This window comes from Rana temporaria, chromosome 9 (genome assembly GCF_905171775.1).
Source record: "Rana temporaria chromosome 9, aRanTem1.1, whole genome shotgun sequence".
Classification (NCBI taxonomy): domain Eukaryota; kingdom Metazoa; phylum Chordata; class Amphibia; order Anura; family Ranidae; genus Rana; species Rana temporaria.
The window spans coordinates 146,521,667-146,547,576 of NC_053497.1; the positions used below are offsets into that span (position 1 = coordinate 146,521,667).

A 25,910-nucleotide genomic window follows, 5' to 3' on the forward strand; every position below is an offset into this window, starting at 1 on the left:
CACATCATCACTGATCTCAATTTCTTCAATAAGTATTATGCCTTGTACACACAAGCAGAATTTCCGCCGGAAAAAGTTGGATGGTTTTTCCGATGGAATTCCGCTCAAGCTTGGCTTGCATACATGGTCACACAAAAGTTCTCTGAACTTTTGAGCGTTAAGAACGCTGTGACGTACAACCATACGACGAGGCGAGAAAAATAAGTTCAACGCTTCCGAGCATGCGTCGAATTGTTTCCGAGCATTTGTGTTTTTTTTCCCCGTCGGAATTGCATACAGACAAACGGATTTTCCGATAGGATTTTTTTCCGTTGGAAAAATTGAGAACCTGCTCTCAAACTTTTGCTAGCGGAAATTCCGACAGCAAAAGGGTCCGAATTTCAGATAAAAAGCTCACATCAGACTTCTTCTCGGAAATTCCGCTCGTATGTATAGGGGCATTAGGGTCGCATCCAATACAGGTACCAATACTAAGCATTTGCATGAGTACTCATGCAAATGCTCCGATACCTGAAACTGAATGGGCTCAAATCGCACTGCAAAAAGTCGCATGCAATATGAACAGGAATGCAGTGCATTGCTGTCTGAATCGCATGCAGTTCCTGCACCACTCTCCTGTGTGAGCCAAGGCTTGTCATAGTGACTTCAACCTGGGTTCACACAGGAGCGGTGAGGAAAAATTGCAATGATTACACCACATTCTCAATTCTTTGCAGTGCAATTTAAGCCCATTCATTTTATATGAGTTCAAATTATCCTGCAATGGTATCGGACTCGGTATCAGAGTAATTGACTGAAAGAATCGGTACTCATTCTCGTTGGTAAAAAAACGGTATTGGTGCAATCCTAATAAGTATAGCTATGTTCCCTAAAATGTAAATGGGAATACAGTATTAATGATAATCAGACATGCAAGAGGCCACTTACCCCAGGCTATGTTTATCCAAATGTCCTAAGCAAATTTCTGCTGTAGAACATATTGATAAACGAAGCCCATCGATTTCATATTGAACACAGCACTTTTTAATTGTGTCTGCTTGTACACTGCAGAATGCCAGTATGGCCAGCAAGATCCCAACAGATTCCACTGAAGCTAAAAGGACCGAAATCCAACCAACAACAAATGCACGGCACACCATCTCTTCAGAAATGCACATGTGTACAAATATGCTTAGGCTTCCCCCTGTTGGTAAAAATAAAAATTTGTGATCAACACTGAAGGAAGCCTAAAGCAGGATTTGCTCCAGGGATAGTAATCATTTCAGCCAGTTCTATTTGATTTAAACATTACAGGAAAATAAGGCCCCTTTCACACGGTCAGGTCCGCCTGTCAGTTTTGTTGGTGGACCTGAACGGCCGCTCCATGCAAGCCTATGGAGCGTCGGATGTCAGCGGTGACATGTCCGCTGACATCCGACCTGATCCGCTAAAATCAGACATATGGCGATACGTCGCCATCCGTCCATGGTGGATCGGATTGGGTGAGATCTGATGGAAACGTACATGATGTCCGTTTTCATCAGATCTCTCCATAGGAGACAGCGTCGCTAGACAAGCCCCTCCCCGCTCAGTGAGCAGAGAGGGAACTGTCCATCATCCACCAGCTCAGCGGAGAGATCTCCTGCTGAGCTGGCGGACTCCGTGGCGACGGAGTCTGCCTTGTGTGAAAGAGTCCTTACTAAAACTGGGGAGTGCAAAATCTGGTGCAGCTGTGCATAGAAACGAATCAGCTTCCAGGTTTTTGGTCAAAGCTTAAAGGGGTTGTAAAGGTAAATGTTTTTTCACCTTAATGCATCCTATGCATCCCCCCGAACCCTCATTTTACTTACCTGACCCCTCGAAAGTCCCACACTTGTCCCCATGATCCTCTTCGGTTCCCAGCCTGGCCATTGATTGGCAAGGCTGGATGGATTAATAGCAGCGCAGCCATTGGCTGGCGCTGCTGTCAATCACATCCGATGACGCTGCGGGCCGGGGGGCAGGGCCGAGTGATACAGTTGGTGACTATGCCCGCCGCTGTATCACGGGAGCGCGCCAGCAAAAGCTTTCCACCATGCGAGCTCGCTCACATGAAGGTGGAAAGCTCTTGTGAGGAGGAGCCGAGACAGCCGCCGAGGGACCCCAGAAGACTGGATTAGGGGACACTCTGTGCAAAACGAGCTGCACAGTGGAGGCAAGTATAACATGTTTGTTATTTTACAAAAAAAAATTTTTTTTTACTTTAGTGTTCGTTTAACCACTTAACCACCAGCCGCCGTCTACAAACGGCGGCAAGGTGGTTGCTTAACTGGGGGTCGCCGTTCTGAAACGGCGCCCACCAGAAGCAGTAATGCGCGCCGCCTCGGGCGTGCACACAGAAAATTCTGTGCGCGCCGGGTCTATGAGACCCGGCGCTACACAGATCACGGTAACTGACCGGCAACGGCGGTCTTTTACCATGTGATCGCGCCGTCCAATGACGGCGCGATCACAGGTAAACAAACCGGCGTCATTTGATGACGCCGGTTCCTCCCTCCTCTCGCTGTACCGATCGGTACAGTGTGAGAGGAGAGCGCGGATGGCAGCAGCAGTGTGGGATGGATCTGTGACTATTGCAGTCACAGATCCATCCATCCCTGCTCAGCCATCCCTGCATTAACCCCTGAAATACTCTGCCTTCCCTGTGCAATACTCTGCATTAACCCCCTGCAATACTCTTCCTTCCCTGTGCAATACTCTGCATTAACCCCCTGCAATACTCTTCCTTCCCTGTGCAATACTCTGCATTAACCCCTGCAATACTCTGCCTTCCCTGCGCAATACTCTGCAATGCTCTGCCTTCCCTGCGCAATTACTCTGCAATACCCCCTGCGCAATACTCTGCAAAACACCCGCGCAATACTCTGCAAAACACCCGCGCAATACTCTGCAAAACACCCGCGCAATACTCTGCAAAACACCCGCGCAATACTCTGCAAAACACCCGCGCAATACTCTGCAAAACACCCGCGCAATACTCTGCAAAACACCCGCGCAATACTCTGCAAAACACCCGCGCAATACTCTGCAAAACACCCGCGCAATACTCTGCAAAACACCCGCGCAATACTCTGCAAAACACCCGCGCAATACTCTGCAAAACACCCGCGCAATACTCTGCAAAACACCCGCGCAATACTCTGCAAAACCCCCGCGCAATACTCTGCAAAACCCCCGCGCAATACTCTGCAAAACCCCCGCGCAATACTCTGCAAAACCCCCGCGCAATACTCTGCAATACCCCCGCGCAATACTCTGCAATACCCCCGCGCAATACTCTGCAATACCCCCGCTCAATACACTGCAATACCCCCGCACCAATACTCTGCAATACCCCCGCGCAATACTCTGCAATACCCCCGCGCAATACTCTGCAATACCCCCGCGCAATACTCTGCAATACCCCCGCGCAATACTCTGCAATACCCCCGCACCATACTCTGCAATACCCCCACACCAATACTCTGCAATACCCCCACACCAATACTCTGCAATACCCCCGCACCAATACTCTGCAATACCCCCGCACCAATACTCTGCAATACCCCCGCACCAATACTCTGCAATACCCCCACACCAATACTTTGCAATACCCAGAAAATACTCTGGGGGAAAAAATGCGTTTTAACCACTTCCCGCCCACGTCATATGACGTCCTTGACTTTGTGCAGGGATATCTAAATGATGCCTGCAGCTACAGGCATCATTCAGATATCATTTTTTTCAGCCGGCGATTCTCTACACCATAAGAACGATCATGGCGGCTGTTCCGCCTCTTGATCGTTCTTACGGGAGGCAAAAAGGGACGTCCCCACTCCCTTCGCCCTCCGGTGCTTCTTCTGACTCACCGCTGCGATCGAAGCCAGGATCGTTTTTTTTCTTGTTTTTTTTCAGGCTTCCCAGCCTAGAGGTGAGATGTGGGGTCTTATTGACCCCATATCTCACTGTAAAGAGGACCTGTCATGCTATATTCCTATTACAAGGGATGTTTCCATTCCTTGTAATTGGAATAAAAGTGATCAAAACATTTATTTTTGGGGAAAAACGTGTCAAACTAAAATAAATTAAGTAAAATGAACAATAAAAATAAAAAAAAAATATTTAAAGCGCCCCTGTTCCCGCGTGCTCGTATACAGAAGCGAATGTGTACGTAAGTCCCGCCCACATATGAAAACGGTGTTCAAACCACACATGTGAGGTATCGCTGCGAACGTTAGAGCGAGAGCAATCATTTTGGCCCCAGACCTCCTCTGTAACTAAAAACATGTAACCAGTAAAAACATTTAAAACGTCACCTATGGGGATTTTTAAGTAGCGAAGTTTGGCGCCATTCCACAAGCGTGTGCAATATTGAAGGGTGACATGTTGGGTATCTATTTACTCGGCGTAACTTCGTCTTTCATATTATGCAAAAACATTGGGCTAACTTTAATGTTTTTTTTTTTTAAAAGCACAAAACTGTTTTATTTCCCAAAAAAATGCGTTCGAAAAATTGCTGTGCAAATACCATGCGCGATAAAAAGTTGCAACGACCGCCATTGTATTCTCTAGGGTCTTTGCTAAAAAAGCATAAATAATGTTTTGGGGTTCTATGTAATTTTCTAGCAAATAAATTATGATTTTTCCATGTAGGAGAGGAATGTCAGAATTGGTCTGGGTGTTCCAGAACGCCTGATGGTGATCCCTGCATGTCGGGCCTCTCTATGTGGTCACGCTGTGTAAAAGTCTCACACATGTGGTATCGCCATACTCGGGAGGAATAGCAGAATGTGTTTTGGGGTGTAATTTGTGGTATGCATATGCTGTGTGTGAGAAATAACCTGCTAATATGAAACTTTTGTGGAAAAAAAAACAAAAAAAAAAAAAACCTTGATTTTGCAAAGAATTGTGGGAAAAAATGACAACTTCAAAAAACTCACCATGCCTCTTTCTAAATACCTTGGAATGTCTTCTTTCCAAAAAGGGGTCATTTAGGGGGTATTTGTACTTTTCTGGCATGTTAGGGTCTCAAGAAATGAGAGAGGCTGTCAGTACATCAGATGTGATCAAATTGATCAATTTTCAGTAATTGGTACCATAGCTTGTAGACCCTATAACTTTCACCCAGACTAAATAATATCCAAATTTTTTTTTTTTTTTACCAAAGATATGTAGCAGTATACATTTTAGGCCAAATTTATGAAGAAAAATTCATTTTTTGCAAAATCTTATAATAGAAATGAAGAAAAATTCATTTTTTTACAAAATTTTCGTTCTTTTTTCATTTATAGCGAAAAAAAATAAAAACCGCAGAGGTGATCAAATACCACCAAAAGAAAGCTCTATTTGTGGGAAAAAAAGGACAAAAATTTCATTTGGTTACAGTGTTGTATGACTGAGTTATTGTCATTCAAAATGTGAGAGCACCGAAAGCTGAAAATTGGTCTGGTTATTAAGTGGGTTTAAGTGCCCAGTTGTCAAGTGGTTAATTGAACTGAAGCGGAAGATAGAAGCCGATTGGCTACCATGCAGAGCTGCACCAGATTTTGCACTCTCCAGTTTTAGTAAGTAACCCCCCCATTATGTCAAGACTGGACACATGGCTTAAAGGGTTGGTTCACCTTATTAAAAAGAAACTCATCACACAGTCATGCTACACCATAGCAGCGCCCTTTGCAAATCAGATCTTCCAGCCATGCCTCTCCCTCAGGTAACCTACCTGTGGACCATATGTGATTTTATTTTTCATTTGCACGAGCAGGAGGGGGCTGACAGGATCACTCATGTAGAGCATTTCGGCTGATTGATCAGGAACAGGACGAAATGCGCACAGAGCATGTCCAAAATTCACATAATCACATATTGAATACTTACAGCAGTTGGGGAGCAGCATCGTGGCAAAGTTTCAATACAAAGATTGACGTATTTTGCCTCTTCTTACTACAATAACTGCCATGTGCTGTTTTGACCTATTAAGTGACAGTGTTACTTTAAATCCAGTTCATGCTCACCTGACATCCCGTCCTATGGTCTTGTAGAATACTTTCATGAACTTCCATCCTCCAGAGCCTAGATAGAATACCAGGACACCACCGATGGTCTGAAACCAGGGTAAGCCAACTACCGCCTTAAACAGCAGCAGCAGGGACATACAAGACGCCACCCGAAGCATCCTCCTGCAAGAGAAGACACATGCACGGTCATGTAGTAGAATTCAGAAACCTTTATAACAACAGCATGAAAGGCACACCCACACACGTGTCTGTCACAAACCCAACAAACAGGCACTTTCACATACAGGGCAAAGCTCAAGACCAACTAGAACATCGATAAGGGAGCTTACAACAGTCACTTTTTACTCTCATTGTAAGTCATATTGTCCATTTATGAAGAACAAAAAAAAAAAAAGTGAGTGCACCCATACTAAAAAAAAATGCAATTATTTATTTATTTTTCTGCACTACAGCCTGCAAAGCATTGCAACAGCCATCAGTACACCCTACATGGAATGCACAGACTCCTCGCCCAGCTCCAGGTCTTGAGGAGCTACAGATCAACCATTACAGATCTAGAGAAAGTCATCAATGGACCAAGACCAGACGATGGCACTTGTCTCCCAATCACAGATCCGTGTTAATGGATGATGTGCTGCATGGTGAGCAGGGCCGGCCCTACCATGGGACCCGATGGTACCATGCAGAACTTTCAGGGGGGCAGCAAATTTCCTGCCTGCACGCCATCCCATTCCGCCAGCTCCACTCTGCACTCCACTGTGGGGCTAATTGCCGCCCGACCGCTCCTCCCCTTCCGCTCTCCGCTCCACTGTGGGGTTAATTGCATGACTAGAGCCATAACAGGTCCTTTTTATACTCATATATATATATATATATATATATATATATATATATATATATATATATATATATATATATATAGCCATGATAGGTCCACTTTAGTTATCATGATATAAAATAATGGATGTGTGGGCATTTTGGTGGGCGTAATTTTTTTTTTTGGGGAGGCAGCATTTCATTCTTGGTACCAGGCAGCACAATGTCTTGGGCCGGTGATCTGCCGTGCTGGTTCCATGTATCATGGAAGTTCCAGCGCATGCGCGAACTGATGCGCAGAGATGGTTCCAGCTATCGGGAAAGTTCCTTCAAGCACTGCGCAGGTGCAAACTTGCCGACGGAAATCCCCGAACGGCGGCCGGCATCCAGGGCGACGTGGACTTAGAGGAAAGTGGCCAGTCGGCCTCACGTCCTCGCTGCGCTCGGACGGCTCGCTCGGCCTCCTGGCTCCTTTTTTAACATCCTCCAATCCACGGGGATGTTAAAGAATGAGCCTGGATGCCGGGCGAGGTTCGGAGATTTCCGTCGGGAAGTTTGCGCCTGCGCAGTCAGCGAAGGAACTTCCCCCATAGTGGAACATTGAGGACAAGTCACCGGCACTGATGGTGAGAGCCACACATAGCTGGGCCAAATAGAACAAAATCCAGGATGCGGTGTTGGCAAAGAACCCAGCGTGGGGAGGGGGGGGGTGTAACTGGTGTAAACATGATCAGAAAGGTGGACTTTTAAATGAAAGAAAGAAAATGTGCATGTGATAGTGTGTGTCACTTTTACTGAACAGCTTGGTCTGAAGAAAATAAAATGAAAGCATGTGGGGGACAAGAGCCGACACACAATCCTTACATGTATTATCCACATACAAGGACAATAATGCAAAAAAAGAAATACAATTATATAACCAGGTCTAGGTTTACTTGTTATTAGCTCTAAGGACACAAATATCTGAACTGCAAACATCAGTGTGGTCATCTTCATCTCTGTCCTCGAGTCCCCACAGTACTTGACTTTTAAATAACTGGTTGGTGCTCGATGAGATAGCCGAGGAGGGTACCATGCTAGAACCACATACGAATGAGGTTGCCAGCACCACAAATAAATGCATTTAACATAATTATTTCAAGGCATCACGGGGTCCTTTCCTCAAAGTGACATATTTCTAGGACACCTCGAGGAAGGGACTCTGCAATACCGAAAAATTGCTTTTTTATGACTTTTGTGATGCCGTTTCACAATAAATATGTGAAATGGGCAGCACAGGGGCTACGTGGTTAACATTTGCACCACTAAGGTTGTCGCATCGCCTCGAATTCCAACCATGACACTACCTGCCTGGAGCTTGCATGTCCTCCCTGTACCTGCGTGGATTTCCTCCGGGGACTCCGGTTTCCTCCCACCCTCCATAATGACATGCTGGTAGGTTAATTGGCTCTGGTATGTGTATGTGAATTAGGAACTTTGGATTGGAAGCTCCCTGAGAGCAGGGATTGATCTCAATCTACAATATATATGTAAAGCACTGTGTAAACTGCCAGCACTATATAAATACCTTAAATAAATGCATTGTTTTGAGTGTTGCCGACTTTGTATCCTCCTGTGTTTCTATTTAGTGAGTCAATGAAACAAAACCAGCCTGCAGCAGCTCAAGTGATAGGACACCTGATCTGCACAGCACAGCACAGCACCATGGAAAACAGGTCAGCAGCTCCCAGGAAAGTGGTTTGTATTCTGGGATTTTTTTAATCCCAACTCCAGGTTTGTAAAATAATAAAATCACTATGGAAAAATAAGGTTCTCGCTCTCTCTTCAGTGCTGTCTTCCGACTCCACGGCTGAAAACAAATCCACGCCACACTTTTCACATATTTGCAAAATCATTTATCATTTTCCTTGCCTTCACTGTTATGTGCCACTTTGTGTTGGTCTAAAATCCCAATAAAATACATTTACGTTTTTGGTTGCAACATGACAAAATGTGGAACATTTCAAGGGGTATGAATACTTTTTCAAGGCACTGTATATATAGTTTTTTAATCTGCTCCGGTCACATGATCCTGCAGCTCTGTGCAAGGGGTGCAGGACAATGGCTGTGAATTTGAGGAACTGTGGTGTCATGATTCGACTGACAGCAGCAGAAGCCTATGGCTCCCATTGCTCCCCGTATAGTAGGGTGTTTTTACTTTAACCACTTGCCTACTGGGCACTTTTACCCTCTTCCTGCCCAGGCCAATTTTGATCTTTCAGCGCTCTCACACTTTGAATGTCAATTTCGCGGTCATGCAGCACTGTACCCAAATGTATTTTTTTTTTCCACACAAATAGAGCTTTCTTTTGGTGGTATTTAACCACTGCTGGGTTTTTTATTTTTTGCTATAAAAAAAGTCCAAAAACTTTGGAAAAAAAAAAAAAAAAAAAAATGTCTTTGTTTCTGTCAGTAAATTTTGTAATTAAGTAATTTTTCTCCTTTGCTGATGTGGCGGCACTGATGCGCCTGTACTGTAATCAAGGCACTGATGATCAGTGCAGGAAGTGGTTTATGCAGGGAATGCATTAAGGTAAAAAAACAATTAGAGCGGTAGTAAAGTCTGTTTAAAAAAAAGAAAGAAAACACAACAGGGTCTCCTGGCAGGTTTAGGTCATAATTTACTAGTAATGCACAGCATAATGGTACATTATGACAGACTTGCCTTCAAACTGAAACCTCCAGCACTGCGCTGACACTGCTCTCCCTGGTGCCCAACGGCTTTCATCTTCACCTTGTCTTCTTTCCATGTTTTTTTTACCCTTGGCTGCGCCGAGGCGACATCAATCCTGCGCAAGCACACCAAAGTCCCAAAGCTGTAGCACGCAGAGCGGGCCGTAAACGTGGTCTGAGCTGCGCATGTGCTGCTCAGATCACATTACTCACTATGGTCTCTTCCGTCTCTTGCCTGTCAGCAGTTTGTGAGACTTTTACTTTACTACCACCACTTTAAGAATAGCTACCGTTAGGCTTTCCTTCCACTTTAACACACTGAACGATATTTTCTTCATTCCCAGTGTAGCCCCCCCTTACTTTCAGTAAGGGCGCTACGCTAAAGTTAGTGGAAGAATGAGAGAGATAAGTTGCTCTCATTCTTAATTTTGTTAAATTTTGCTGACGCCAAATCTGGATTGTTCTGTGGGTCAGTCTGCTTTCCAGGGATGCAGTTTCATCTCTGGGCGGCAGGTGGCACCAGAGGGGTCCAGGCTGAGCGGCTTCTTCTCCGCAGCCAATTGGAGGAGTTTTCCCTCACGGGGCATGCTGGGGAGGAGTATTTCTGTGGCGGAGGCCGTTGTTCTGGGTTCTTCGCGGGTTCCTGGTTCCAGGTGCAGCACCCACCTTTAGGGTGTGCGCACATCGCGGGCCCCACCACTATGGCCTACCTGGCCTGGGGTCGCGTGCTACGTGGAGTTCCTGACTCTGGGCCCTCCTGGCCTGGAGCAACTGATGCTACCAAGGGGCCCCAGTGACTTACTGGGTCCCCACTTCTATTGAGAAGATCCCAAGCTGTGTGCGGTTCGGTGGGGGATCGGCTTGAGGAGAACCCGGAGGCAGGTTATCCAAAACGGCTTGAACGAACCATCGGGGATCTGGTGACCGGGCATTGACAGGTACACTTGCACTGACAACCTGTGACCCTAGCACAATTTACTGGGAGGATTCGCTCTGCTGTTTAACTTAAATCTGCACTAGGCCTGTGGCAGAGGCCCCAATATTCAATCAGAGCCAAGTCTGTGGCTGAGACTTGTTCCTCCCAGCAACCTTAAAGAGGGGGTTCACCCTATAAATTTTTTTTTTTTTCTAGCATTAAATTAAGCATAGTAGCGCGAGCTATAGTATGCCTTTATTTATTTATTTTTGTCCCGTACTCACTGTGTAATCCTATAGTGAAGATTCCGACTCCCCGCGGGGAATGGCCGTTCCTATCCAGAGGGAAGATGATTGACGGCCGGCTCTGGCGCGTCATGCTTCTCCGGAAATAGCCGAAATAGGACTTGGCTCTTCACAGCGCCTACACATAGTCTGTGCGCAGGCGCTGTATAGCGCCGTGAAGAGCCGAGACCTACTCCGGCTATCTTCGGGGAGCGTGACGCGCCATAGCCGGCCGTCAATCATCTTCCCTCTGGATAGGAACGCCCATTCCCCCGCGGGGAGTCGAAATCTTCATTATAGGATTACACAGTGAGTACCGGGCAAAAAAAATAAATAAAGCTCGCGCTACTATGCTTAATTTAATGCTAGAATGTTGTTATTGAGGGTGAACCACCGCTTTAAGTGGCACTCCGGCTGCCAGGCCTGTGGCAGAGGTCTGTCCGGAGTCACTTCACCCACTCTGGCTGGAGTGGCGACGTACTGATACAACTACAGAATAGCAGGATTGCTTTTCTCTATCCAAAGCCTGATACTGCCAAGTTCCTTTACTTCATCAACCTTTCCTGTCTACCTTAAGTTGATGTTGGTCATGTTGGACCAAGAAAATAAAGCATTCAGAAAACTTCATCTACCGATTGGACATTCAATTACTGCTCTACTCACTACTTCACCCCTAGATAACACATAGAGGTAACTTAATACGCCGATCCCAAAACAATCAGCGGCTCCTGAGGGGGTAGCGCTACACCAGCTTGGTCCATGGTGGGAGCCTTTGCGTTTAAAGTGTTTTTTTTTTGTTTTTTTTGGTGGTGGTGGTGTTACCACTGACCACCAATGATTCTGTCTTAGGGAGTGGGGTGGAACATGTCCCTGGCCACTAAAAATTCTGGGATTGTCTCCACTAGAGGGGGGGGGGGTTATTGTAATTACGGTACATGCAAATCAAACACAAATTTTTGGTCACTTTTCCTTTCATAGTATAAAATGAAAAAATATTTGTTATAAAAAAATACCAACAAAAGGAAGCTCTTTCTCCATGCTATGTTATAAAATTCATTTAGGTACAACATTGCAGCGAAACCAGAAAAATGGCCTAATAACGAGATAGCAATACAGGTATATAAGTGGTTAAATATGGCAAAACATATTGGGGTTGATTTACTAAAACTGGAGCGTGCAAAATCTGGTGCAGTTCTGCATAAAAAGACGCGTCCAGCTTTTTTTGGTAGAAACTGAAGTTAGAAGCAGATTGGCTCCCATGCACAGCTGCACCAGATTCTGAGTGCTCCAGATTTAAGAAATCTCCCCCTCGGGATGTTTAACATGTGAACTACTGTTATCGCAAGTAACAGATTTTTAGGTTACACCGCAATTCAGAGATCATCTCCGATTGGTTGCAGTGGCTTAGTGGACGTTTTTAGAAATGTGCCTTTTTTCAGCCTCCAATGTGCTTCTGTTCAATGTTTTCCTTCCCCGAGTACAAATGGCAGGAAGAGCCCAGTGTGCCATGAATACCAAACACAGCACACCGCTCTATTCCGGCCATTGTCACAGTGACGGGGACAGCTGTCATCCTGAGCGCAGGGCGGGGTTCTCTAAGTGGCGGCCAATTAAGTCCTTTCATGGGTGGGGAGATGCAAAAGAGAGGATCTTTAACTGACCTTCACAGCTGCCTCAATGCTACAAACTCTTTCTTCAATCACGGTAATGGATTACGGTTACAAAGTCTCCATATCTGAAGGGCAAATTCCTGGTTTATGATCTAACAACCCTTACACGGCTTGGTACATTTACACTTTATAACCCAGAAAGAGTCCTCCCTAAACATAAGAGAGCACAGCTTGCCAGTCCTCCAATGTAGAGGCTGCATTCATTTTCCAGTCCTAGGGTGACAACACTCATTCCTTGTACTGCATCTATGGAGGAGCAGCGTTGTCACCAAGGGCTTACTTATACTAGTGGTTTGGTGGGAGGGGGAGGTGGCTGAGGAAATAAAACCACAGGGTTGAACCGCAATTTTCCCACCCCTCAAACGCTCCCTCTTTAGCTGGAATGGCAGCCGTCAAGGGTGTATGCATGTCGCTGCAAAATTATACCACCCTGCTCAGGGGGCACAACTGCCCGCCAAACATGACCCATTCCAGTAAATGTGGCTGCGCTACAACCGCACACAACACACATGATTGAGGCACGGTAGTTCAGCATTTAGCTGGTTAAAACAGTTAAGCCCCTTTGACACTGGGGTGGTATAGCGCTGCTATATTTAGTGGCGCTATACCGTCAGAATTGCAGCGGTATTCGGCCGCTAGCGGTGCGGTTTTAACTAGGGATGTCCCGATATCGATACTAGAGTACTCGGGGGAAATGCTCCGATGCCTCAGCCGATACCTGGGCAGTCAGGGGAGTTGCAAGTCTTCTGCTCTGTGCAGTCTTTCCTCCCCCCCGTAATCATCCGTGCTGCTCTTCTCTCCCCCTGTCAGTGCCGCTCTTCTCTCCCCGTTCGTCCATGCCGCTCTTCTCCCCCCCCGTGCCGCTCTTCTCCCCCCCCCGTGCCGCTCTTCCCCCCCCCCCCTGTGCCGCTATTCTCTCCCCCCCCCCGGCCGCTATTCTAAACCTTTACCTTGTGCGAGCTTTGCTTAGCGGGGATCGCTCCCTCGATCCCTGCCGAGCAGGCAGATGACAGGTCTGTCTCCGCACACTGTGCAGGGACAGACCTGTCAGAGCGCCGCTCTCCCCTATGGGGAATTGAATGACGATGGACGGTAGAGGATCAGAGCGGGTCGGATGTCAGCGGGCATGCCACCGCTGACATCCGTGGCTCCATAGATGAGCACGGAGCGCCCGTTCAGGTCCGCCTAAAAAACTGGCAGGCGAACGGTCCGCCCGTGTGAAAGGTTATGTGTTCATTGCGTACAAATGTATACATTTTCTTGTTTGTTTTCATGGAAAATAACAAAAACATTCCTTAACTGCTTGCCGACCGCTGGCCGCCAAATAATGTCATGGGCCTTCAGTGGTGCTATCTGAATGATGCCTGTGGCTGCAGGCATCATTCAGATATCGTTTTTTTAGATGGCTATTCCCTACACCATAAGAACAATCATAGCGGCTGTTCAGCCACTTGATCGTTCTTACAGGCAGCAGGAGGGGACGCCCCCTCCCGCCACCCTCCGGTGCTTTTCCCAAGTCGTCCGTTCAATCAGCATTTTGTAGAAGGAGACCACCGCCGGCAGAAGTTAGCCATAGAGATTGCTGAGGAACAGATAGTCTCCAGCAATCTCTATGACTCACAAAAGCCCGGGTGCAATGTTATGACGTCACGTCCGGGCCAGGAACTCGGCAGGAAAGCCTGAGATGCTTTTCTTTTTTTTATCTCAGCCTTTCCTGCCTGGAGGAGAGATGTGGGATCTATAAAAAGAGGACCTGTCACGCACTATTCCTTTTACAAGGGACGTTTACATTCCTTGTAATACGAACAAAAAACGAGTTAAAAAAAATAAATACAAGTTCTTAAGGGAAAAAGTATAAAAATGTATTTTTTTTTAAAATAAAAAAATAAAATATTAAAGCTCCCCCCGTCCCCGCGTGCCAACACTCAGAAGCTAACGCATACGTAAACTACGTTCAAACTAGGGTTGTCCCGATACCACTTTTTTAGGACCGAGTACAAGTACCGATACTTTTTTTCAAGTAGTCGCCGATACCGAATACCGATACTTTTTTTTTAATGTCATGTGACCGTTTTCAAACCACAATACAGACCAAAGATATTTTCTTTAGAATTATGAAGAACTGGTACATCATGGTGTGGGGCTGTTTTTTAGCATACGGTACTGGAAAACTACATATCATTGAAGGAGTGATCACTGTCAGTGCAGCTCATCGGTGCCAGTGCCCAAAAGTGCAGCTAGCCAGTGCCACCTATCAGTGCAGATCAGTGCCCATTAGTGCATCAGTGCAGGGAGGCAGCTTATTAGTGCATCTCATCAGTGCCACCCAATCAATGCCAGTGCCACCTATCAGTGCTATCCATTTATGAGTGCCATTCAATCAATGCCAGTGCCACCTATCAGTGCCATCCAATGGTGCCATCCAATTTGTGTTCGATGTCACAAAAAAAAAAAAAAAAGTATTCTATTTTGGTATCGGGAGTATTTGCGCGAGTACGAGTACTCGCGCAAATACTCGGTATCGGTCCCGATACCGATACTGGTATCGGTATCTGGACAACCCTAGTTCAAACCACATATGTGAGGTATCACTGCGAACGTTAGAGCAAGAGCAACAATTCTAGCCCACGACCTCCTCTAACTCTAAACATGTAATCTGTAAAAAAAATAATAAAATTAAAGCAACACCTATGGAGATAAAGTACTGAAGTTGGCGCCATACCACAAGTGTGTGCAATATTAAAACGTGACATGCAAGGTATCCATTTACTCGGCGTATCATCTGTCACATTATACGAAAGAAAATTGGGCCAACTTTGCAATTTTGTTTTTTTATATTATTCATGAAAGAGTGCGTAAATACCGTGTAAAAAATAAAATGGCAATAAATGCCATTTTATTCCCCAGGGTCTCCGGTAAAAAAAAAATATATATATTTTGGTGGTTCTGAGCAATTATGATTTTTGCATGTAGGAGAGCAATGCTGGAATGTGCCCTGTGGGCAATTGCTTAAAAAAAAAAAAAAAAAAAAAGCAGTGTATGGCATCCAGTCAGCTTTTATCTTTCATTTTCAAAGCTTACTTGAACAAGCGGAAGATTGAAGCCGATTTGGTTGCAATGCACAGCTATTCCAGTTCTCCCCCTCTCTATTTTTGCAGAGTACAAGATCATTCCAAAAGCAAGGTACCCAGAAACACAAGTCAGCCGTTGGAAGATGCAGGACTGTGAAACAAAGATGCCACAAAGACGCCAAGCATGCATTTTTATACCCTGTGCAGCCATCTACAGCCTTTTCTTAGTGGAACAAGTGTGAATAGCTGAAAAAGAACATTTCATAAATTTGGAGTTTCTGTACAAGTCGGGGTATTCTAAAGATATGCCATTCTTTCTGGTCTGTATCTTATATAGGAAATCTCATGTCTATGGAGTACCAGAAGCCATATGGATTCATGAAGCAGCTGTACAAGAACATTACAGCTACTGATCAATGCTGTCTACAGGGTTTAAATACTAAGAAGCCATTTTTAAGATGTCTCCATGCTGACACCTAAAGGGGGTTCTATAGGTTACTGCCCTCTGTGTGTACCATCCCTGGATTGTGCCCCGTCCTGTACGTATCATGGCTAGCAGAAATCACTGTGGGTTTGGTTACAGAGGGCCATTGTCTGAGGGTGACCAGAAAATGACAATATGGTTTTGTGTTTGTGACAGTTACATTGTAGCATAGAGCACTGTCTCTCAATTTAAAGTCAATGCATTATTTGTCACCTTCCCTTCAAAAGGATCATTTATGAAACAGAAACTTGGGGGATGGAGGATGCCGCTTTTATCAATGCCACCCAGCTTAGGCAGCCTTTCTCCGCCAACCTCCTCATTCATTCATTTCTTTCAACTCCTAAACTCGGCACTTCAGAAGTCAGCCCACCAAATGCAGATATCTCCGTTTTTGAATGAAGCTAAAGCATTAAACCGTATAACAGTTTTGTTCATCTGGGGCTCCAGAAGTGGAAACTCTGGTCCATGCATCTGCTGTGAGGAGCCAATTTGCCCTGTTGCTGGTTCTAATGGAATGCAGTGTTATCCATAGACCATCCGATAAGCGCACTGTCCTGTTGGTGGCTGCCCAGCTTCTACAGAGCCTGCTCTCTACTCATGGCCCTGGGTCCTCTGCAAACCCAGGACCAGGGCGGGGGGTTCAAGATAGAGAGTAGACTTTCCAACGTGAACTCCTATTTAACCACTTAAGCCCGGACCATATTGCTGGTCAATTACCGGGCCACTTTTTGCAATTCCGCACTGCGTCGCTTTAACTGACAATTGCGCGGTCGTGCGACGTGGCTCCCAAACAAAATTGGCATCCTTTTTTCCCCACAAATAGAGCTTTCTTTTGGTGGTATTTGATCACCTCCGTGGTTTTTATTTTTTGCGCTAAAACAAAAATAGAGCGACAATTTTGGAAAAAAAAAACAATATTTTTTACTTTTTGTTATAATAAATATTATCGGTCGACCGATATATCGGCTGATATTTTGCCGTTTTGGAGAAATCGGCATCGGCCGATTTCCATCCAAATTAGGCCGATATTTAACATGGCCGTTAGCGGTGCCTCGGCTCCGGAGCTAGGCCGAGGCTGCGGCCTTTCCTGATGCTGTGACCGCGGCGGCAATCCGCGGAGTCGCGGATTGCCGCCGCGGTCACAGCATCAGGAAAGGCCGCGGCTTTGGCCTAGCTCCGGAGCCGCGGCCATCTTGGTACACCCAGCGTGGCGGCCCTCCCCTCTGTTTACACCCAGAGGAGGAGGGGCCCGCTCGCTACCATCTGCTGACTTTTTTTTTTTTTTAGTTTTAGGAAGTCGGCAGCGGGCCTGTAACCGCCAATCGGCGGCCGCCGCTGCCGACATCCTCCACTCTGCAAAAAAAAACGTCCCCTGACTGCTGCGCGCCCTGCCTCTGCCTACAAACCCCAGAATGCAGCGAGGGCCGGCAGTTACCGCTGATTGGCTGTTACCGGCCCGCTCTGCATTCTGGGGATTGTAGGCAGAGGCGGGGCAGCACGTCAGGGACGAATGGAGTCTTGTGCTAGGCTGGTGGGCATTGATAAATTACTGACATTGGGCTGTACTGGTGGGCACTGGTTGGCACTGAAGAGGTGATGCACTGGTTGGCACTGATGAGGTGGCACTGATGGGCTGCACTGGTGGGCACTGATGAGGTAGCACTGATGGGCACTGATATGGCACTGACAGGCTGCACCCCACCTCTCCACCCTAAACAATTATCTCCTCCCCACCTCTCCACCCTAGGTTTTTTGATGAGAAAAAAATAAAAAAATAAATCGGCCTAAAATATCGTCTGCAAAAATCGGCAACACATATCGGCCATCGGCCGCTCCGATTTCCAAATATCGTCATCGGCCAGAGAAAAACCCATATCGGTCGACCTCTAATAAATATCCCCAAAAAATATACAAAATAGGGGATAGTTTTATGGCATTTTTATCAATTTTTTTCAAAAACTGATCGACCGATTCAAACACTGTATGAAGAATAAGTAACATGAAAGGTGGAACCTTTGAGCCGCGCACCCTGGATACAATAATTATAAAACTTATCAAATCACTCTAGAGCAGCTCGTAGTATAACCAAAGGTCATGAATAAATTAATGAAAATAATAAAATTTTATACAGCGCTCAAATGTGTATAAATCAAGTGCGCAGCGATAAATAAATTCAGTGACAGGAAATAGAAAGTACCGTTTTCCACCAGTTTTAGGCAAACATCCTACTCACCAGATTGATCAGACACCCATGACAGGTGTCAATTAAGCAGAAAGGTAAATCGAGATGTATCCAACAATGCAGACGCCTGGTCGCAGCTCGTCTTTAACAACTCATGCTGTTTTTTTATTTATTTTTCCCGTTGCCAGCATTATTTTCACAAGTCGCATGTATATCATGCAGGTGCGACTTTAATGTGACTTTTGAGGGTTTTCATTAAAGTCCATGGCCCTCAAGTCGCATTAAAGTTGGATCAAAGTAGTGCAAGAACCATGTTAAAGTCACTGCAACTTTAAAAGGGTTGTAAAGTGAATTTTATTTTTAAATAACAATCATGTTATACTTACCTCCACTGTGCAGCTCCAGTGGCCCCGATCCGCGTCTCCTGGGGTCCCTCAGCGGCTGTCTCTGGACCTTCCCGCAAGAACTTTCCACCTTCATGCGAGCTTGCATGGTGGCAAGTTCTTGCGGGTGCGATCCCGTGATACAACCGGCAGCTATAGCCGCTCACTGCATCACTCGGGCCCGGCGCGCCGCAGTACTGGATGTGATTGACAGAAGCACGAGCCAATGGATGCGCTGCTTTCAATCCATCCACTCTAGCCAATCTACGACCAGGCTGAGCAGCGAAGAGAACGTCGAGTGCGACAAGTTGCACCCCATGTTTCTCAATGAGTACTGTTCACAGCTGTGCGACTTAAAGCGGGGGTTCACCCTAAAAAAAAAAAAATTATAACATTAAATCCAGCATACTGCCGACATGAACAGTATGCTGGTCTTTTTTTTTTTTCTCTCCGTACGTACCGTTTAATTGTTATTTTCGCCCAGGCTTCTGGGTTCTGATTCCCGCGGGACTGGGCATTCCTATTGAAAGCTTAGCTGATTGACGTCTGGTGAAAATCTTCCCATGGCGCATAAAGCGCATCACCAGTTTTCCATAGATAGCCAACCTTTTTTAGGGTGAACCCCCGCTTTAAGTCGCACAGCTGTGAACAGTACTCATTGAGAAACATGGGGTGCAACTTGTCACGTGACTTTGGGGTCCAGACGCATGACAAGTCGCACAAGTGTAAATGGGGCCTTACTAGCGGCGAACAAAAAAAGAAATGGAAAAGAAAAAACCTGAATGCAGCCATGAGATCGAATAATAAGCTACAATATAATAAAGTATTGACTTCTGGTTTAAAACATCTTTAAAGTATTATTCTGTTTACAGAAACATTTGGTCATTTTTTCCATGCCGACTATATAAAAGGTTCATTAATATTTGTTAAATGTACTTTCAGATGAATCCCTCCGATAGAACTGATTAAAAATACATGTTGTTATTATAACTGGTAAACATTTGGGACTATTTTTATCCAGAGCTTCACTTCAGATGACGCTGAGCAGCTTCTCAAAAAACTAGGTGAGGGTTCAACGTGGTTTTGCGAAGTGTGACAATATTGTGACATCCACAGACGGAGGTTAATGAATCAGAGCCCGGGGGGTCACGCTGTAACAAGCCGCCACTTGGGGGAACGAGGGGAGAGGTGATGACATGAAGACACAGATGTAAGAGGAAGCTCTCGGCTGAGCGGGTCACTGCAGGACAAAACTCGCCCACATTCACTTCTTACACACTGAGCTCCAACTACACCAATGTTCAGGCATGGTGCTTCTGGGTGTGAAGAGGTTAATCCTACCCAAGTATATGGGACCAGTGACCTGTGCTACAAAAGAGATCTAGACTTAAGATCAAAATCTCATTGAACCTTATTAGCACAACTCTGTGTCAAAGAGGATGAACACCTACCAAGGTCGTAATCTAATTTACGCGTGGAATTCCGATACCGGAACGATGATCAGTTGAGCAATCACAGTATGACAATAAAAAGGGCAAAGAACAATTTCCAAGAGGTGAAAAGGTAAAAAAACGGGTGGGGGGAATCTTTCAGTTTGCTGCCAAGCTGGCCATACACCTTTCAGGCTGGGTTCACACTGCTGCGATCACAGGCATCGCATGCGATTCGCACCTTATTGCTGTGCACATCATATGGGATGTCTGTGCAATGAAATTCAGCCAAATTGTATGGCTGAAATCACATTCGCACCAAAATGGTGCAGGACCCTTTTTCTGGTCCGCACTGGAATCGGATGGCATGGATGTTCACACCCATGCCATCCAATTCCTGTACCACTTTATGCTTCGTGCTGCAAACTGATTTGGGGGTGTCATTGACTTTACATCGGCATCCCCAGCGGTTCACAGATGTCAGTGTGCGATTCAGTTGCGATGCGGGAACCGACCAGGAATCGCAGGGTTTCCCACATTTCACCAGTATGAACCAGGACTCTGAATGTGATATCTCTATTCAATCTCTAGGCTGCATCTACACCTGAGCGTTTCAAAGTCGCACGTTTTTACAACAATTTTGCCGCAATTTTGTTCAGGTCACCAATGTAAAAGGGAGAAAAACGCCTGTAATCTGCCCCAAAGAAGCTCATGTTCTTTTTTGAGTTTAGGGCGTTTTGTTTCAGGTGACAAAACCCTCAGATGTGAACAGGTGCCTTTGAAATTAATGAGATTTTGATTGTTAGGCGTTTTGCGAGCGTTTTATGAGCTGAAAATGTTCAGGTGTGAATGCAGCCTTAACCCTTTCATGCCTAAACCTAATCCAAATTTTTTGCTAGAAAATGACTTGGAACCCCCAAACATTATATATATATATTTTGCAATATTTTATGTCGGACGGTATTTGTGCGGCGGTGTTTTAAACGGGGAGAAATTTACTTTCATGAATTACAAAAAAAATTAAAAAGTAAAGTTAGCCCAATTTTTTTGTGTAATGTGTAAGATAATGTTACGCCGCGTAAATAGATACCAAACATGTCACGCTTTATAATTGCATGCACACGTGGAATGGCGACAAACTACGGTACCTAAAAATCTCCATAGGCGACGATTTAAACTTTTTTTACGGTTACCAGGTTAGAGTTACAGAGGAGGTCTAGTGCTAGAATTATTGCTCTCGCTCTGGCGATCGCGGTGATACCTCACATGTGTGATTTGAACACCGTTTTCATATGCGGGCGCGACTTATGCGTTTTCTTTGTTGCGCAAGCTCGCGGGGAGGGAAGCACTTTAAAAAAATAAATAAAACAATTCTAATTTATTTTAATAATATTAAAATTGTGTTTTTTTTTTTGTTTTTTTACATTTTGATCTCTTTTATTGCTGTCACAAGGAATGTAAACATCCCTTGTGACAGTAATAGGTGGTGACAGGTACTCTTTATGGAGGGATCGGGGGTCTAAAGAGCCCCGATCCCTCCTTTGCACTTCAAAGTATTCAGATCACCGAAAACGAATACTGTGTACTTTTTTAAATCCGGCGCCATTGGTAGCCGAGAAACCCGGAAGTGACGTCATGACGTCGCTTCCGTGTTTACATTGCGGAGACTGAATCAAAGCCGTTTATGGTTTTGTTTCAGTCTGCGCCTGGACACTGGAGGTGCCGGATCGAGGATCGGGTCTCCCGGTGGGACGGGAGGCCCGGTCAGAGCGGCGAGAGGGGGGGGGGATGTCCCCTCCCGCTCCTCCGGCATAAAAACCGAGCGGCTTTTAGCCGCATCGGTTGTTATGCCTGGATAGCCAATCGCCGGCTCTAAACAACGGTACCAGGATGATGCCTGCAGTTGCGGGCATCATCCGGTATAACCCCTGAAAGCAGAGGACGCATATATGCGTACGCTTGGCGGGAAAGGGTTAAACTATGTAATAGTCCTACCTCAACAATTGACTCTGTATGTACTTAGGTAGGCTCTAATACTAAAGGGGGTATTCGGCTCCAAATCAAACATTTATTATAACGCAGCTTACCAATGTTCAGATGTTACCTTTTTTAGGCCTTTTTTTTTTTCTTTCCACCTGGTGATCTAGCAAGAAAGTCTGTGGTATTTCAAAAGAACAAGCTGTCCTGCCAACATAGCAGTTTGAGAGTTGACACAAGCTGTTTACCACCGACAGGGGTGCCTACAATGGTCAGATTTTTATTTTCTGTAAAGACTTTTTCCCCCCAAAAGGAACACAAATCTGTTGCTGCAATTGTTTAGCAAGTCATATTTGGAGTTTAGCTTCAATTTGTTAGTGTATCTAAGCCTGCTAGTACACCTAACACTCCCCTCCCCCCCAGACTGCCAATGCTGCTGTCCAAAAGGTGTCTGTCGCTCCTAGTATAGGCACTCCAATACAAGAGGTGTGTTACTGGCCAGATCATCCATTAGATAAAAAAACAAAAAAACGAACGCAGCCACCACATCTGATTGGCAAGTTGTAATACATTACCTTTTTGATGTTGGGTTTAATACCACTTTAGAAAGAGAAACATCAGATTGCAAAGTGTATGAGCAGCTCTGAAGCCTGTAATTGTTCAGTGATCAGTAAAGAATGAATGGAATGGGATGTGTACAGTCAGTCAACAATTACAGCCTCCAAAGCTGGTCAGTCAGTCAAGCTTGCTACTGTGCTGGGGTTGGATATCTTATCTGCTTTTCAGGCAATTCTTTGAGCCTGGGTTCACACTGTAGTCATGTGGGAACCAGTGCGGTTCCAGCATCGTATCTCGCCCGCAGGCAGTTCTCACTGCCCTCTGCGAACCGCTGCAGGTGGCAATACAAGGTTAATGACACCCACAGATCGGTTTGCCGATCGCAGGGCGAACTGTGGATTCGGACAGGAATTGGATCGCATGTGATGCTTACAAACAAGTGGAACTCCGCTTTAAGAGCTGGGACTGATGTGATTTGAATATTATAAAATGTATTGTACACACGATCGGATATCTGATGGAATCTAATCCGATGGATTTTTTCGTTGGATATCCGATGAAGCTGACTTTTCTCAGTCTTGCCTACACACCATCAGTCAAAAATCCGACGCGGTGACGTAAAACACTACGACGTGCTGAGAAAAATGAAGTTCAATGCTTCCGAGCATGCATCGACTTGATTCTGAGCATGCGTGGATTTTTGATCCATGGACTTCGACACAGACGCCGTTTTTTTTATCAATAGGAACATTTTAAAACATGTTCTATATATATATTAGAGCTGCACGATTAATCGTCAAGAATCGTTATCGCAATCTTTTTCCCGTTGCGATTCTTGACACAGGGTTTTGCGATCTTTGACATGAAAAGAATTTTCTCTCTGCACTTTGGTATGCAAAGAATTTCCTGTCTGCTCTCAGCCAAAAGTCAGTCTGGGCAGCCTGCCAAGTTTTAAAAAAACATTCTTTATCAGTGGAACTTTAAGTCTAAACATTGTATCACTTCAAAGGAATAAACTTCTGTATGTAAATTAGGGAACGTTTAACCACTTAAACACCAAACCTTTTTCTGACAGCTCTTTTCAAGTTAAAATCATTGGCCCAGATTCAGCATAGTTTTGCGCTTAACTTACGGAGGCACAGGGCAACGATTTTGCCCTACGCCCCCGCAAATTTGCGCCGCTGCCCTCGATTTACGGAGCAGTAGCGCGCGCAATTTAAATGATCCCGCCGGGGGCGGGAATCATTTAAATTAGGCACGCTCCCGCGCCGAGCGTAGAGCGCATGCTCCGTCGGGAAACTTTCCCGACGTGCATTGCGGCAAATGACGTCGCAAGGACGTCATTTGCTTCAAAGTGAACGTGAATGGCGTCCAGCGCCATTCACGAATCACTTACGCAAACGCCGTGAAATTCAAATTTCAGGGCGCGGGAACGGCGGGTATACTTTAGCATTGGCTGCCCCTACTATTAGAAGGGGCAGCCTTGCACTAAAGTTGCCGTACGGAAACTCCGTACCTGGCTTGCGCAGGGCCCGCGCAAGTTTGTGAATTATGCAATTATGCAATTTGCATACTACACGCTGATCACAATGGGAGCGCCCCCTAGCGACCCACGCAAGAATGCAGCCTAAAATCTGCGTGGCATAAGAGCCTTATGCCGCGCAGATTTTAGCCTGCAGTCGGTGTAACGAGGTCCCTGAATCAGGAGCACTCGTTACACCATAGCAAGTAAGCAATTGCGCCGTGTAACTTATGGTTACACAGGCGCAATTGCTTCTTGAATCTGGGCCATTATTTTTTTTTGCTAGAAAATTACTTGGAACCCCCAAACATTATATATTTTTTTAGTAGAGACCCGAATAAAATGGCGGTTGTTGCAATATTTTATGTTGCACTGTATTTGCACAGCAGTCTTTTTAAATGCAATTTTTTTGGAAAAAATTACTTTAATGAATTAAAAAAAAAAAATAGCCAGTAAAGTTAGCCCATTTTTTTTTTGTATACATGTAAAAGATTTTACGCCATGAGAAACGTGAGAGAATCGTGATTCATTCTAAGCAAAAAAAATCGTGATTCTCATTTTGGTCAGAATCGTGCAGCTCTAGCCTACATCATTCAAAATACCAACCTAAATCTTTCTCTTTATTCCTCCCAAGACCTCCTGCTCTCTAGCTCCCTCATCACCCCCTCCCATGCTCGCCTCCAGGACTTTTTCAGAGCCTCTTCCATCCTATGGAACTCCTTACCCCAATCTGTCTGATTATCTCCTACTCGGTTTGCTTTTAGACGATCCCTAAAAACCCTCCTCTTCAGAGAAGCCTATCCTGCCTCCACCTAACAACTGTACTTTGATTTTCTCCAATGTCTCATCCCCCACAGTTATTACCTATTGTACCCTCCGATCCCTCCTATATTGAATTGTATTGTAACTGTACTGTCTGCCCTCATGTAAAGTGATGTGAACTGTTGGCGCTGTATAAATCTTGTATTAGAATAATATTATATAGAAGTGCTGCGTAAATTGATGGCTTTATACAAATAGCTGTAATATTAAAATAAAAATGTATAAAATGCTACAAGAGACTGTCAGAGAACACGGACTTACGAGAGATGGTTGGAGACTGTAATAGACAGATTGGAGACCTGTATGAGGGTAAGCTGCAAGAGACAAGGAGACATGAAACTGCAAGAAAACACTGCCCAAGGACCACATAGGAAGCACCAAAAAACACCTGTGGCCCTCAGGTCCCTAAGGTCTGTAGGCAGCCTAATGCCGCGTACACACAGTCGGAATTTCCAAAACAACAAATGTTCGATGTGAGCGTTTGGTCGGATATTCCGACCGTCGTATGTAGGCTCCATCGGACATTTGCTGTCGGAATTTCTGACAACAAAGGTTTGAGAGCTGGTTCGAAATTTTTCCGACAACAAAATTTCTTGTCGGAAATTCCGGTCGTCTGTATGCAATTCTGAATCAATTCGACGCAAGCTCTGAATCATTGAACTTTTCTTGGCTCATTGTAGTGTTGTACGTCACCGCGTTCTTGACGTTCGGAATTTCAGACGACATTTGTGTGACCGTGTGTATGCAACACAAGTTTGAGCCAACATTCAATCAGAAAAAAATCCACGGTTTTGTCAGAATTTCCGATCGTGTGTACGCGGCATTAGACTTCTACTATCAGCTTTGTCTGTCTGAGCAGCCAGGTATTAAGAGTTATGTCCTGTGTCACCTGTCCTACAGGCCTTTTACAAATAGGTTTGGAAGCTCGCTTGCCATGGTCCTGGACGGACAGCCTGGAGCTTGCTGCACCCATCTCTCCTTTTGACCCACATATGCAATACTACTTGATGTGTATGCCTGGTCAACGATAAAAAGCAGTTACCAATATTCAAGGTGCGGGAACAAACTTGCA

The 25,910-nt window shown here is 45.3% G+C and overlaps 1 protein-coding gene across 1 annotated transcript in view; it reads right to left on the bottom strand.

The window, feature by feature from the left end:
* Positions 1 to 25,910, bottom strand: part of SLC27A4 (solute carrier family 27 member 4) — a 72,888-nt gene that overhangs the window by 31,835 nt on the left and 15,143 nt on the right. Inside the window, exon 2 of the mRNA XM_040324771.1 lies at positions 6,009 to 6,173. Within this exon, the coding sequence (XP_040180705.1) occupies positions 6,009 to 6,169 (161 nt within the window). The 5' untranslated portion in view covers positions 6,170 to 6,173. The remainder of the gene's footprint in view (positions 1 to 6,008; positions 6,174 to 25,910) is intronic.